The sequence below is a fragment of the Lottia gigantea genome (genome assembly GCF_000327385.1).
Source record: "Lottia gigantea unplaced genomic scaffold LOTGIsca_13, whole genome shotgun sequence".
NCBI lineage: Eukaryota > Metazoa > Mollusca > Gastropoda > Lottiidae > Lottia > Lottia gigantea.
In genome coordinates, this window is record NW_008707425.1 from 4,318,911 (window position 1) to 4,333,443 (window position 14,533).

Below are 14,533 nucleotides of genomic sequence, written 5' to 3' on the forward strand. Positions count from 1 at the left end.
ATAATCAAAAAATAGGAGGCTATGTCGCTGTCCCAACAAGTCCCTCATTGCACAGTGTATGGTGTTGCTGTCCCCATTAGCCCAAATAGGCGTAGAAACTAGAGCGTTAAACTTAATTTCCATGCCAACAACATCCATTATTTGCAAGATAGTTTTCGATTACAACACCAATTATTGAAATTAAAGTATCTCAGTTTTCGGAGAAAATACATGGTAATGTGATAATCTGATAATTAGAAACCTTAAATAGACGCAAATTGATCTGAAGCCAAGATCTGCGCGTGGGCATTTCCCCACGTTCAATAAGTAATGCGTTATACGATCTAATACTGTGCATCACTGAGCTTTAATAAACAGATCATGAATATCAGTGCTCCACGAAAGGCTTGCCTCAAAATTTTATAGGTTATAAAAAGCAGACTTCTGGGCGCGGATCATTCTTCCATGCTGTCTGTTGAACAAAATGGAATTTAAATTTGTGTCTGTCTGTCGAAACATGATGAAACAGGGAATCGTACATGAAGACCTATTCGAAAACTCTCTTTTGGAGGCCATTATCTCTACTGAGAAAAATTTCGCAATTAACACTTAATTCATATGTTTTTTTTTCTAAATCTCATATCACCGCGATGCAATCGTTATTGTGGTGATGCATATCTTGATTAACTGTCGATTGAAATATTCGTCTCTCACCTCAGTCCCTCTTCATTCAGACTCTTCGACGAGCTACATACCAGTTGGTTTGTAAGTTGCTATTGTTTTTAATATAGTCAGTTTTCAAATACAAATAAATACAACAATAATTATTAAACGACATACATTTATTTATTAATGGACTCATTACAGTTATTATGAAACAGTACATCATCCCGTTCTGGGAACTTGGGATACTTTATTCTCCGCATTAGTAAAAATTCTAACACGATCTTCTCTATAATCCATTGTTACTGGTGACAGCTCGGGCAAAATATGCACCTGAAAAAATAAATTGTTTACATTAAATAACGTCTCGACAACATCGAATTTAAAATAATAGGGGTGGGGGAGATGGACAACGGCATGCAGTGTAGAATGAGTGTTATTTGTTAACTATAGACGGCAGTATGAGCCATAACATTCTTTAATGGTGTTTCTCACTGTGCAAGGTTTTTTCAGGTGCGAAAACTGTTTCTTTTGCTGTACCAGACCCTGTATCTCGGAAGGCCATAGAATTTCTTTTTTTCCACAATTCCAAGCTTTTGTCACAATTTTACGTTTTGCTGTTTTTGGTTGGTGTTGTGTAAATTTCGACTTTCCAGAATTCAGATTTAAAGGAAAAAACCTCTAGATCATTCATGACGAGAGTTACAGTAACAGACAGAAAAAATGAAAAAAAATTTAGATCTAATGTAATAATTTGCAAATATTATTTGTGTATAGCCTACTTGTTAGATAAGGTTTATTGGTGTTATAAATTTATATCACTACATGAACCGACAGATAAACTTTATTTCTTTGGTATAACATTATTATCACGTAGTACTGCCCTACAACTCACCATTTCCAATTCTAACTCATGAAATTATAATTTGCATGGATATGCCACCATAATGCCTTTTCTGTTTGAGAGTTTTTAGTATACATACTGACTGATATCAGCCTTTCAGACCTGCACCACAACACGACAAGTCAAGGACCGTTTGGAACAATCTCATTGTAGGCCTTATACCTCGACTAAACCATGGAAGTGAGATCATTGCCAAAGAACCCTGAATGGTAGGATACGCATTTCCATCCTTCGAATGAATTATCGGATATAATACGAACGTGTCCAACTAACCGTAAGGTTACTGTTTTCTTCTTTAATTTTTGCTTCCGCCTCTTGTGCTGGCTGCAAGAAAATAAGAAATGTTATCAAGGATAAGTGGTTTCGAGTTCTTGTACCAAATATTTGTATTAATCGAGGATATAGTTCTTTGTCAAGAACGTCCATTAGAACAAAAATGTTGTATTTGATAGCTGCTCCATTGGTAACGGGAACTGCCAATCGCTTGTAGGCCTATTGAACAATGACTCCGGCTGGTGTTAATAATAGGCTAGCTATGCAATCAACATGCAGACAAGCTTGTTCAGCGTGTAGGATCCATGTCGATCCGTTGGTTTTACTCTGATCAACTTTAACGAGGCGAAACCTGATAAATATAACAAAATGAGGGGATTCTGCTTTATCTTGAATTGAGTCATGGGTTGGTTTCTGCATAATAAGAATCGAGCCATAGGTACTGGTCCGGTCACGTTGCAGACACGATTGTTCTACTCCATGGATTATCTCGAACCCTACGTGGGCCTACCATCCGCCGAACAGCTTACCTCGTCCATTTGAACCCTACGTTTTAAACAATCGCAATAAGTTTGTTTTGAAACTAAAAATACATGACCTACTTAACCTCTATTCATTCAGATAACAGGCGTTATTACACATATAATACAAATTTAGAAATAATGTAAAGGCTACATACCAGTCCAACTAGCTCTGGCCATTCTGTCTTAGACATTTTTATTTGAGTTAACCTTTCTTTTCACTTGTAAATATGTTTCTAATCAATGGCCGGTGTCTGAATTTTTTTTTACAACTAAAAACTACTCCACTTTAGGCGTGTCGATGTAGCGATAACATGTTACGACTGTGTGAAGGGTCCTTTACTGTTTATGATTGTTAGTCTCGCAGCTCCCAGTAGCCTAGCCCACATAGCTGTTCAGATGTTGCACTGTTTTTTTTCTACATTATCAGCCTTCTGATAATCGTCTGCAGTGTAGACATAATGATTTATTATCATCAGCCAATCTATAAAAGTAAATGCTATGCAGTTTACTGTTGTCTTTAAAATTGCGTCCCTTGACTAACTCTTTTGTCAAGAAAGTAAAATTGTTATCACTTATTTTGCGGGAAGTTTGAGAATGTAACCTAACGACTGAACATGTAAACACAGTATTTTACACCAGATATGTCATTTAGTACTGTTTTGAAAAATGTGTACACGTTTGCTCAGATATTGAGTCAGTCATGCACAGAAACAGTCAAACATTGGGATATGAAATCAATCAATAATGCCTTTAATTGGGCAAGTTATTGTGAACAGGTAGCCAACTTACTATTTGTGACTGTATGATTGTATCTCAGCTAAACAGTTCTAGTTCTAGGTTTATATTTAAGTACACGAAACCTTTTATTTTATTCGTAATATGTGTATAAAGGCTTAGTCTATCACAGAAAAGTAAATTATGCACTGAACTATAGCGTGCAACACACATTATGGTCTTTGTGTTATATTTCACAGGAGTTTGTCTTAAAATTTAATCAACAAAACAATATTCATATTCAGGTATATGATCATGTTAAAGACAAGCCTCTTTGTGACAATTTGGAGAAGAACCTTCAAGAAATGACATCTTTGATTACACCTGCATCCTGTCTCACTTTAGATGTAGAAAGTCTTGGAAGAGCAAGTGAGATCTTGGAAGAGGTTAGAATTGGTTTTTAACCTTTTTTTAACCTTTCCTTGAAACATTACATAAATAACATAACAAAGCAAATTAAAAGTGAGATAGGCCTATCATAAGTAGCTTTGCTCATTTGCAATCATAAGCTTGCAGACCTAAAAAAAATTTTAGAAAGAAGCTGGTATTGAATACCATTTCTTAATATTTTCTAGAAGTTTGTACTGAATACAATTTGTTAATATTTTTTATAAGCTGGTATTGATAACAATTTGTTAATAATTTAAGAAACTTGTTAATACTTTTAGAAGCTGATATTGAAAACAAGTTTTGAATTCAATTTGATAATATTTTTTAGAAGCTGATATTGAAAACAATTTGTTAATGTTTTATTGAAGATTATATTGTATACAATTTGTTAATATTTTCTAGAAGTTTAATTTGTTAATGTTTTCTTGAAGATAATATTGAATACAATTTGTTAATATTTTCTAGAAGTTTAATTTGTTAATGTTTTCTTGAAGATTATATTGAATACAATTTGTTAATATTTTCTAGAAGCTGCTATAGAATACAATTTGATAATATATGTATAAGCTTGTTGATATTTTCTAAAAGCAAATATTGAATAAAATTTGTTAATATATATATATAAACTTGTATTAAATTTGTAAATTTTCTAGAAGCTGGTATTGAATACACATCTAAAACTTGAAATGTTTGAGAAGATGATTCTACAGAAAAGTGATAAGTCAGTTGAGAAATCAAGAATGGCTAAGGTACAATGGATGTTCTAATTTGATTATAAGTTATATTCTTTGCCTGCATGAAAAATGGTATTCTGTTATTCTCAGTTTTTCTAGGCATTTTACTGGAGTTTTAATATTTCACAAACAGGTGCTAAATATATTTTAGGAATTTGGATCATAGGAATATCAAAAAATTTCCAGATATTTAAATTGGTTTATTTCAGAAGTTTCATCATTTGTCAATGTTAAGTAATACAGTAGAGATATTGGGTAATATGAAAAGAGAAATTGATGGGGATGATTCTGATAAAACTACACACATCCCTCAACAATCCTATATATTATATAACCACTTTAAACAACAAGCTCACATTGTTTCTAGAACTGAGAGGTAAATGGAATTTATCTCTAAAGAAGGGGGCTGTTTCACCAAATTTTAATATAACATCTCAGCTGATTGGTTGAGGCAGCATATTTACTGGAACACTAGGTGTTTTTGTAAATAAACCACTAATGTTTAATGTGCACAGCCTGTGGAACACTTGGCCTCATTGTATTTTTCGCAACTTGGTGATCTTTCTCCATGCCAGTCCCACAAGCTGCAACACTGATGGTAAGAAAAACTCAAATTTAACAGAGTTTCAGATCTAAAAATGTGTCAATGAATTGATGTTGTGCATTCTTACACATATTTTGGAGAAAAAAGGTTGACATTTAGAATTGTTGAAAATAAATTGAAGTGCAAACCTCTTTTATAGTGGGCCAAATGCCCCCTTGGACCCCCACTGTTCTTGATGATTGTCTGAGACATGTTCCAATAGTATAAACTGGAATTGTTGGAGATTTTTAATTCAAGATGCCACGAAAGGCAGAGAATTCTTCATGAATTTTCCCTGAATTTCTAAATATCTTGTTTGTTATAGGTATAATAATTATGTTAAAAGTATTTTAACAAGACTGTCAGAAATAAATGGAATGGTAAGAAAAAATTGGAAATTTGATATGTTTTCGCTTTTGGTTGTGATAGGAAAGTGTACAAAAAAGGTCATCCAAATTTGCATTTTAATCATATTACTGTGAAGGTTTCTGTAATAAATTTCCAATATGTCCAAATTGTTCATATATAAGCCAAGTGGTTTCAGCACTGGATCCTAACATTGATGATTGTGTTGAGAGCCACCTTAAAATTCTTAACAGGGATTCCTCAAAAATTCTTTCGAACCAATTTGAATTGATTTTGTAGGGAATTATCATATGTCTGATAGCAGTGTATGAAGAACAAAGAATAGTCAAACCAAGTACAGAAGATAGTAATATTTATCAGTTGATTTTTTCTTGGTTACAGCTACTTTCCAATGAAAATCCTATGTAAATATGAAATATTGTTTGGTTTCCATTTGATGTCTGTGTATTCAAACTGGAGAAATTCTAAATAGAATAAGTCTAATAGTCTACCAGTCTCATCTAATGAAGATATCGAAAAAATAAAATCTTGTTGCTTTTGAACATTCATGACTTATACACCAAAATGACACTGAGTGTGTGAGAAACCGCTGAAACATGAACACAGGTTGCCAACCTTACATATCCATGTATTCACTCATTCTCTTTGCTGTAAGATTGGAAAATCATCATGATTAGTTGCTTATCCAGTATGATTTTGTTTGTTTCAGTATGTTATTAGATATAAAGAAAGATATATTATGTAATGTAGCTGTTGGTAATGTGGACTTCTTAAACCTATATCTCCAATGTTTAATTAACTGGGGAAACTGTATGAAACCAGATTATAGTCACAAATATTTTCCTAAGTTATATCTCTGGAGGTGAGTCAAATATTGAAAAAAATGGCTTTTATCTATTGCCATGATCTTAATGGGGCTCAATTTAATAAGTGATTCTCATTAGATCTGTTCTTATCAACATAAGCAAAAACTCATATTGAGAAATTGTCTGACTGGATGCCATCTTGAAAAATCTCAGCCAATCAAATCACTTGTTAAGTGTTTTGACTAATATGGAGGATATATAGTATTTTCATCCTACCTAAATTGCAATCTAATAGCATCAATTTCATTTCTATGCCCACAAAACAATGTCTAGCCAGCATAGTTAAATATGGGTTAATAAGGCTATGTCAAAGTCCTTTTTTAAGAAGACAATCTTATTTTTGTGATGTTGTGATCGAGCCTATTTCAATTTTTTTTTTTGCAGAATGGAAACAGACTGGTCTAATTGGGACTACAAGCATTTATTAGAACATTTTCAGTATTTGTGTCAATTTCAGATTTACTTGAAAAATATAGTTTTCTCTGGACTCAATAAATTAATAGGCAATGACTGTTTTACTATCTGGAAAGATGTTATGAAAGATTTACAAAGAAGACATTATCTTGATAAAGGATGAAATATGTCAAGAATGGACACCAAGTACTTTTACTGAATACTGTTAGTGGATTAAACCTATATCTATTGGTCAAGGCTGTACACAGAACTCACCAACAAGAACAAATTTGCCCACATTGCTATTATTATTGTTAGTAAAAATAACATAAACTAGTTATTCTAAAGTGTTCATTCATTTACTCATAATTTAGCTGCTGATGGCAAATATTAGTAATTGTTTGATTTGTTATGTCCTAAAACTATCTTGTATGAAAGGACAATGATGATAAGCATGGTAATTAGAGAGACATGCAGATTCTTTTGGAACACTTTATGTTTTTGAGATTGTCTTTGTCAAAGAGAGTCAATACAAATGTTGTTTATTGAGTATATTTCTTATTATTAGCTCTCTCATCATCTCACCAAATCTTAAAGATAATGCAATTTCAGACATCAAATTCCAAATCTAGACCAAAAATTACTCTAAAATAGGCATGCAAAAACCCCAAAAGGGAGAGAGAAAGAAGATTTCTAAAAATAGCCTGCACTACATTCGTATACAATCATTTGCATAACATGTTTTAGTGGAGTGAGTCCTTTTAATACTCTTTAGAGGATTTTCTGCAAATGAAGTAGGCCTATAGCTATAGCTCTGTCTCTTAACACCTTTTCTCTATGGACCCAAAAAAATGACACACTATTCCATTTCATACTTAGATGCCTGTACAAACATTTGTCTTTTATTTTTAATGTGCAACTTCCAAAACAGTCATATTACAGCCTTACTAAAATAGATTTGCTGGCAAGTCATTGGATGACATCATTATAAGTTACTTATTATAGTAACGGAAGTTATGAAATCACGTGATATCAACAAATCGGAACGATGTCGACACTATTTCATCACATACATGTAAAATCTTGAATATAAGTGACATGAAGCAAAATAGATCCACATACCGGTAGGAAACGCAGAGATACACAAAATAGAAATGGCTTGAAAGTTAATTTAGCGAAAGGGCAACTTAGTTGTCTAAATGATTTAAACAAACAGAACTGCAACGTGGACAGTGTCTACTCTCGTTTTTTAGGGACAAGTTCGTGAAAGAACATCGATATCAATATTTGTTTACACAGTAACAGTTCTAGTCGTGAAAAACAAACCTTTCTAGTCAACTTAAAGAACTAAGTTTCAAAATGGATTTTTTATTTGGTGAGATTAGAAATTTGGTGAAAAAGATCAACAGAGTGAGTAATGGTCAAGCTAAAATTGTTGAAATGGGTGACTTTATGGACATCATCCATATTGAAATATCACCAAATGATGGTCTTTATAAGGGTGCTTCTTTTCTTTTTAAGGTGAGTGATATAATATATGAAAGGGATTGTAAAGACGTTTTGTAAATTTTGTATATGGGAGACTGATAGCATCAATTTGCTCCATTCCAATATTCTGCAATTCCACTAAAACTATGCATTTGGGTTGATGACAAAATTTTTATTTTGAAATATCAGTTTAGTTAAGGTCATTTTCAGTTCGAATGTTCCACAAGAAACTTCTGGGATGAATCACATAATACACGAATTGTAAGGGAAGTTTATAGTGACAATTGATAACATATTGGCCAAATTAACTAATGTAACAGCTAAATGAAGAACAACAATTTGAATTTTTAGATTTTTGCACAGAAAAGAATTTTTTTTTTTTACAATTTAATTGTGATTGCTGTTGAGTCTGGTCTTTTCATGCTCGAACCTAATGTTAAACATTTGGTCAACTAATATGGAAAAGGAGTTACTACAAGTTGATCTCAGAGGCAAAAATCTCTCCTTGACAAATGACCTTTGGGACAATCTTTATATAATTTGTTGTGGGGTTTTCTGCCAATTAAGAGAAAATAAGCTTATTTCTTCTGTAATGTACTTTCTGTGCCAAAATCTAACTTAATACTGTATAGATTAAAGAATATGTGAAGAGTTTTTCCAAACTTTTAATGTGTTTATGTGAAAATAAAAGAATAATTTGCACCATTCCAATTTTATGGGATTTCATTAATACTGAGTGTTTCATGACACACCTCTCCCAAAGTCTCTAACATGTTAGGAGTAGTTATGGGTAATTTCATAAGATTATAAGTTTAATTGAAATTGCAAGCATCTCAGATATCTGAGTTCAAATTGGAATTGTACAAATCTTTGCTATAGGTGTCTCTGATGCATAGAAAACATTATAAATGAGCAGTTGTTTTGAAATTTTTACTCTGTAAAACGTATAATTCAAATATTTTTTTTTGATATTTTTCAGATCCGTGTGGATCCATACCAGAAGACAGAAAGTCCAACAGTGTTTTGTATGACTCCAATATACCATCCTAATATAGACACATCTGATCTGGAAGACTTACTACCTGTTGATGATAATGACTTCAGCACCAATGCTTGCTTAAACATGTTTGATAATTGGCAACCAGGCTATGGTTTAGATGGTATGATCAATGGTCTTCTGTTTCTTTTCTATCATCCAGAAATTGATGATCCTTTAAGTCCCTATATCAGTCCTGGGATGAGCTATGAAGAGTTCTCTGAAAATGTTCACAGATCTTTACTGGGAGAAGAAGTGGATGGTTTTTTCTTTGAGAGGAACTTGTGTGACAAACAGTACGAGATTCTCCGAAAACAAGTTGATGATCTATCTGAACTAAAAATAGAAAATCAAGATCCTGCTCTTCCAAGTGCAGAAAGTGCTAAAGAAAGTCCCTTGAAAGACAGTGAAATGGTACTCTTGCCAAATGTAGAAATAACAATGGTGCCAAATACAGATAGCGAAACAATGATGACAAATACAGATAGCGAAAAAATGGTAGTGAGAAGCGAAAATAGTGAAACATTGGTAGTGAGAAGCGAAGATAGCGAAACATTGGTAGTGAGAAGCGAAGATAGCGAAACATTGGTAGTGAGCAGTGAAGATAGCGAAGCAGCCATTTTGAGCAGTGAAGATAACACAACTGCAAACCAAGATAACGAAACTGCAGTTGTGTCAAATGAAGCTGCATGTCTGTCTTCAGATGAAAACAAAAATCTGCTTACTAAAGAGGCATCAAATGCTAAAACCAAGATCTTTCATAATTTCCATGATGAAAAGGACTTTTGCTCAATAAAATCCTTTGATAGAACATTTCCTGAAAGTGATTTTATACATGCAATGGTGGACAAATTCTTACGTCGTTTCTTTTGTTGTCATTCTGATAATATGCCTAATGACTAAATTTTTTATACTATTTATTAATATGACTGATATTGATATGATTTTTATTAAGATGGAAGTGCCAGAGCAGAGAATGTGTATTTGTTGCTTATAGTGTATTGTTATTTGTTTTTGTTTGTTAACTTATAAATTTTTTTACAATGATGTTACTGTTGTTGGAAACTCACATGTAAATATATACAAGCAATCAAATTTTTTTTTTCAAGGGAAATAACTCGTATACTGTTTAGTGAAAAAATCACAATGCAATCAAAAGCAAGAGTTATTTCCCTTGAAAAAAAAATTCGATTGCTTGTATATATTGATGAAGTCTCAGACGTGTATCGATAATGGCAACAATAAACATTTAATGCAAAATCAGAATGATACAAGAGTTCTGATCAAGGGCATAACATTCACTAACCCATTTTCAACAAAGACACGATAAGACAAAATCAAAGAAGGTATCAACACTATCTGTTACAAGGATAACAACTTATTTGTTCACAACGAGTTATTTCCCTTGAATAAAAAATTCGATTGCTTGTATATATTGATGAAGTAACAGACGTGTATCGATTATGGGAACAACAAACATTTAATGCAAAATCAGAATGATACAAGAGTTTTGATTAAGGGCATAACATTCACTAACCCATTTTCAACGAAGACACGATAAGAAAAAATCAAAGAAGGTATCAACATTATCTGTTACAAGGATAACAATTTAATTGTTCACAACCTTGGTCAAACTTCTTAACATCGAGCTTCTGGAATTTCCGTAGGAATAATGAGAAAAGATAACCTTTACACACCGACGGGGATTAGCTAAAGTTCTCCGTCAATTTGGAATAATCTGACCACATAATCTTGCACATCAACGATTATGCTGTTCAAATGGCTCCCCAATTTTCAAGATTTATATCCTTTCCAAAACCCTTCTCAGTAGGCGAGCGGAGTATTCAGTCATAAGAATGCTACTTTTAGTGACCTCGAATATGCAAGAAGAAAACCCTAATTTTCCAACGTTTTGACCTTATTTGGGTCATGATCTTGTGACATTACCTAAGTTACTAAAAATATACATTCGCTTTACAATACCCTTGATGTGCACAGGTATTTGTCCCATGGCTTTATTTGGGTCATGATCTTGTGACATTACCTAAGTTACTAACTAGAGACATTTGTTTTACATGACCCTCAATTCGAAGACTTTGTCCCATGGCTTTATTTGTGCAATGATCATGTGACCTTTCCTTAGTTACTAAATATAGACATTTGTTTTACATGACCCTCAATTCGAAGTCTTTGTCCAAAGGCCTTATTTTGTCTTGATCTTATGACATACCTAAGTTACTAAAAATAGAAATTTGCATTACATTACTCTGGGTTCGTACATATCTTTGTCCAATGGCTTTATTTGGGTTTTGGTCTCATGACATACCTAAGTTACTAAATATAGACATTTGTTTTACATGACCCTCAATTCGAAGTCTTTGTCCAAAGGCCTTATTTGGTCTTGATCTTATGACATACCTAAGTTACTAAAAATAGAAATTTGCATTACATTACTCTGGGTTCGTACATATCTTTGTCCCATTTAGTTGTTTGTTCTTGAGACATACACAAGGTACGTAAAACAGACACGCGCTTTACAAATTACCATTGATTCGTCTATGTCTCATTGTCCTACTAAGACATTACGCAAGTTACTAAAAATAGCTATTTGCATTATACAATCATTGCGTTGATTCTCTATTTGAGCAGGTATGTATTTTGAGATGTGTTTCTCCTTTTGAAAATAGATAGTTAATTCAAAAACCGCTAGTTTGCTATTTGTTTTAGAAATTAAACATGATGCCGTTTCAGAGATCTTATTATTTGTTTTAGGAAATTTCTCTCATTTCCTTAACAAAAGGTATACATAGGCCAGTAGAATGTCTTTATTAAGCGAAATTCGTAATTTGATCAAGAACATTGACGCAGTAAGTGATGGTCAAGCTTCTATTATGGAAATTGGCGGAGATATGAATGATATAAAGGTGGTGTTGAAGCCAGATGATGGTCCATACAGAGGTGGAGCTTTTGTCTTTCAGGTGAGTGTATATGTACTTCATAATGTGCTTTTTGATCCAATATTGCAGCTCTTAGGACAACTGCATGTATTTCGAAACAACCTAGTATTGTTACAAGCACAGGTCTGTGCTTCCTGAAACACTATTCTATCCTTGTCTGACGATATCTATTTTTGTCATGTAGATAAAGATAAATCCTGAAACTTATGAATCCAAGGGACCGGAAGTTCAATGTTTAACACATGTTTATCACCCAAACATCGATACTGAGAAAGGTGTGGATTACGAAAACTTTGGAGAAATTTCCAACGTTTGTTTGAATATGTTGAAGGATTGGCAACCGTCATTCCACTTAGATGGTTTAATCAACGGACTGTTGTTTTTATTCCACCAACCAAACCTCGACGACCCTTACAGTTCGTATTTCGAATACAATGTATCGATGGACGATTTTGAGAAAAACGTCCGAAAGTCATTGCTAGGAAAGGAAGTGTGCGGAATAAAATTCAACAGAAACATTTGCCGAAAACGAAATAGAACGCCCGTTTCAGAAACTTATCGTTCTCCTAAAAAAGAAAAGCACGAACCTTCATTTAATAAGCGATCTCTTCGTAAAAGACGATCGTGAAGAACTGCATCGCAAGTGTTTCAATAATTTGGATAATGCGAATGTTTCTGGAAAGTGTATTGACAGAACCGACAACGACCCCCTGTATGGGGCGATTCATCGTCAACATGCTTTTCTGCAGATTTGTCAGATATTGAAATTGCAAGTGATATGTATAGCTAATTATTTAGTTGCTAAAACATTAAGTCAACGACAGTACTGTGCAGTTTCTAGTGTTTTTGTTATAGTTTTATTTTGTGATATAATGTTATTCCGATTAATAATTGAAGATCTCGAAGTAAAGTTAAATGAAAAGGTCAAGAAACAAAATGTTTGTATCTTTTTTATGGTTGTTGCTCCGGCCCTCTTTTAGGTACTTGGTTTTATCAGCCAAATTTCGCGTACATTTTGATATTTTGTCAAAGTTGAACCATTAATGAGTCCATCAAGACATCGCCAGATATTCTACAATGTCCCTGTTCCCCAGAAGGTAGCACAAAATAGCCGAGGGTAGGATTTACCTTCTTCGAACGAATCCGTAATGATGAACACAGGAACATTGTAGTATATATTTACACATCATTCTGTATATCCAATTTCATCCTGGAAGAGGATTTATATAATCTCGTATTAAATTGTACTTTAATATTTGACGACCATTTAAGCAAAACTAGGGTACTCAAGACCTCTGTATCGTATCAGACCAATCAGTTTTCACCATCGGACTAATCATTTAATGCTTGTCGTATCAAAGAGTCGACCACATCAAATCTTTGGATGTATCATAGATTCGAAAATTCCGATATTCATCTCATTTAATATTAAGCATTCTATTAGTAAAATAAGAGTCGAAGTAAAATGCTAAAGCTTCTGATGGCTTAAAGGGACACGAACGTCCAAATATGTTGGTTAGAACAGGTCGCGACTAATCGCCAATTACCGGCATAACAATACATATTCATTTATACATCACTCATTCACAAAAAAATTATTTTGACTGACGTTTCAATGCATCCCAGAGGGCCCACCACAGACATGGTTGAAACGCTCACATCGAATACTTGACAAACTTGCTGCAACTGATCAAATGGATGGTCCGATCAGGTTCATCAGACACACACTCATATGGAAAACTTGACCAACTTTCTGCATCTTAAATGAAATGGTTAAGCATGCAGCAGATTCCAATCGCTTAGATCCAAACTAGAACATGAGCATCTGCTGACAACTGTAGATTTTCAGTCGTCAACATGGAACGCTCAAACTGTGTCTAGCGATTGATTAAATTCTCCCAGATGATGCAATCGTTACAATCCATTTGCTCTCAGATTCTGTAAGTCCCACGATCGGCTGAGACCCAAGCCTCTTGAAGGACATTCTGTATCTTTATACGAAATCGAAATCAACATTACATAAATATCTCTTCATCTGCGAACAAAAAATTTTATAGTATTAAAGATGAGTTTCCCTTTTGAGTGTCAAATTAAGCAAACTTAATGAATTATCATGTATTCTTAATCATATCATTATGTTCTTATTGCATATGATTATGTATTTTAACCAATCATTAATGTCTATGTATGTACAGTCTTGATAAACAAAAAAAAACTTTTTGACCTTTCTTGATCGGTCACTCATTGGAATTCTGCTGGCAATTTTCTCCTAATTTGGCTAATCATGAATTAATTATTTTTCTAAGTCATTAGAACACCTCAACTTTCTGTTCATATAAGTATTAGCATTTTAATTTTCATGAATGAAAATAAGGGATCCCATCTTTAAAAACCAATAGTCATTAGGTTTGGTCATTATATTGCTATCAAATAATTGTACGTTAAATATTCCATTTCATATCATTGAAAAATTAAAGGGGAGTGAACATTTAGACTAAGTGGACAAATCGACATCGCAACTTTTTTATAATAAAGAAGTTAAAACGATTCGTCGAAGTGGACGTATCTGACCCTGGCTATACTCTATATACTTAATAATTTAA

The 14,533-nt window shown here is 33.3% G+C and overlaps 4 protein-coding genes across 4 annotated transcripts; 3 read left to right on the forward strand and 1 right to left on the reverse strand.

The window, feature by feature from the left end:
* Nucleotides 1-805: 805 nt before the first annotated feature.
* LOTGIDRAFT_230585 (hypothetical protein) lies at nucleotides 806-2,647 on the reverse strand. The gene is made up of 3 exons (XM_009049109.1): nucleotides 2,499-2,647; nucleotides 1,820-1,870; nucleotides 806-975 (listed from the first exon to the last, which is right to left on the reverse strand). The coding sequence occupies exons 1-3, from the start codon at nucleotides 2,532-2,534 to the stop codon at nucleotides 865-867; spliced, it is 198 nt and encodes a 65-aa protein (XP_009047357.1). The 5' UTR covers nucleotides 2,535-2,647; the 3' UTR covers nucleotides 806-864.
* A 282-nt stretch (nucleotides 2,648-2,929) lies between these two features.
* Nucleotides 2,930-6,633, forward strand: LOTGIDRAFT_230586 (hypothetical protein; the record flags this gene model as incomplete). Its single annotated transcript, XM_009049110.1, has 8 exons — nucleotides 2,930-3,119; nucleotides 3,363-3,503; nucleotides 4,161-4,256; nucleotides 4,451-4,617; nucleotides 5,150-5,204; nucleotides 5,470-5,594; nucleotides 5,900-6,052; nucleotides 6,441-6,633. The coding sequence occupies exons 1-8, from the start codon at nucleotides 2,985-2,987 to the stop codon at nucleotides 6,631-6,633; spliced, it is 1,065 nt and encodes a 354-aa protein (XP_009047358.1). The 5' UTR covers nucleotides 2,930-2,984.
* Nucleotides 6,634-7,631: 998 nt separating this feature from the next.
* LOTGIDRAFT_186004 (hypothetical protein) lies at nucleotides 7,632-9,336 on the forward strand (the record flags this gene model as incomplete). The annotated part of the gene is made up of 2 exons (XM_009049111.1): nucleotides 7,632-7,970; nucleotides 8,917-9,336. Coding segments are annotated over exons 1-2 (582 nt in total), but the record flags the coding sequence as incomplete, so codon positions are not given.
* A 2,543-nt stretch (nucleotides 9,337-11,879) lies between these two features.
* Nucleotides 11,880-12,414, forward strand: LOTGIDRAFT_98196 (hypothetical protein; the record flags this gene model as incomplete). Its single annotated transcript, XM_009049112.1, has 2 exons — nucleotides 11,880-11,951; nucleotides 12,115-12,414. Coding segments are annotated over 2 exons (372 nt in total), but the record flags the coding sequence as incomplete, so codon positions are not given.
* Nucleotides 12,415-14,533: the final 2,119 nt, after the last annotated feature.

What these genes read in the sequence shown, in the direction of transcription:
- LOTGIDRAFT_230585 (XM_009049109.1), bottom strand. Translation starts at nt 2,534, where the DNA reads ATGTCTAAGACAGAATGGCCAGAGCTAGTTGGACTG. An exon ending in GGCCAGAGCTAGTTGGACTG is followed by an intron (nt 1,871 to 2,498) that starts GTATGTAGCCTT and finishes ATTTTCTTGCAG; the next exon opens with CCAGCACAAGAGGCGGAAGC. An exon ending in AAGAAAACAGTAACCTTACG is followed by an intron (nt 976 to 1,819) that starts GTTAGTTGGACA and finishes TTATTTTTTCAG; the next exon opens with GTGCATATTTTGCCCGAGCT.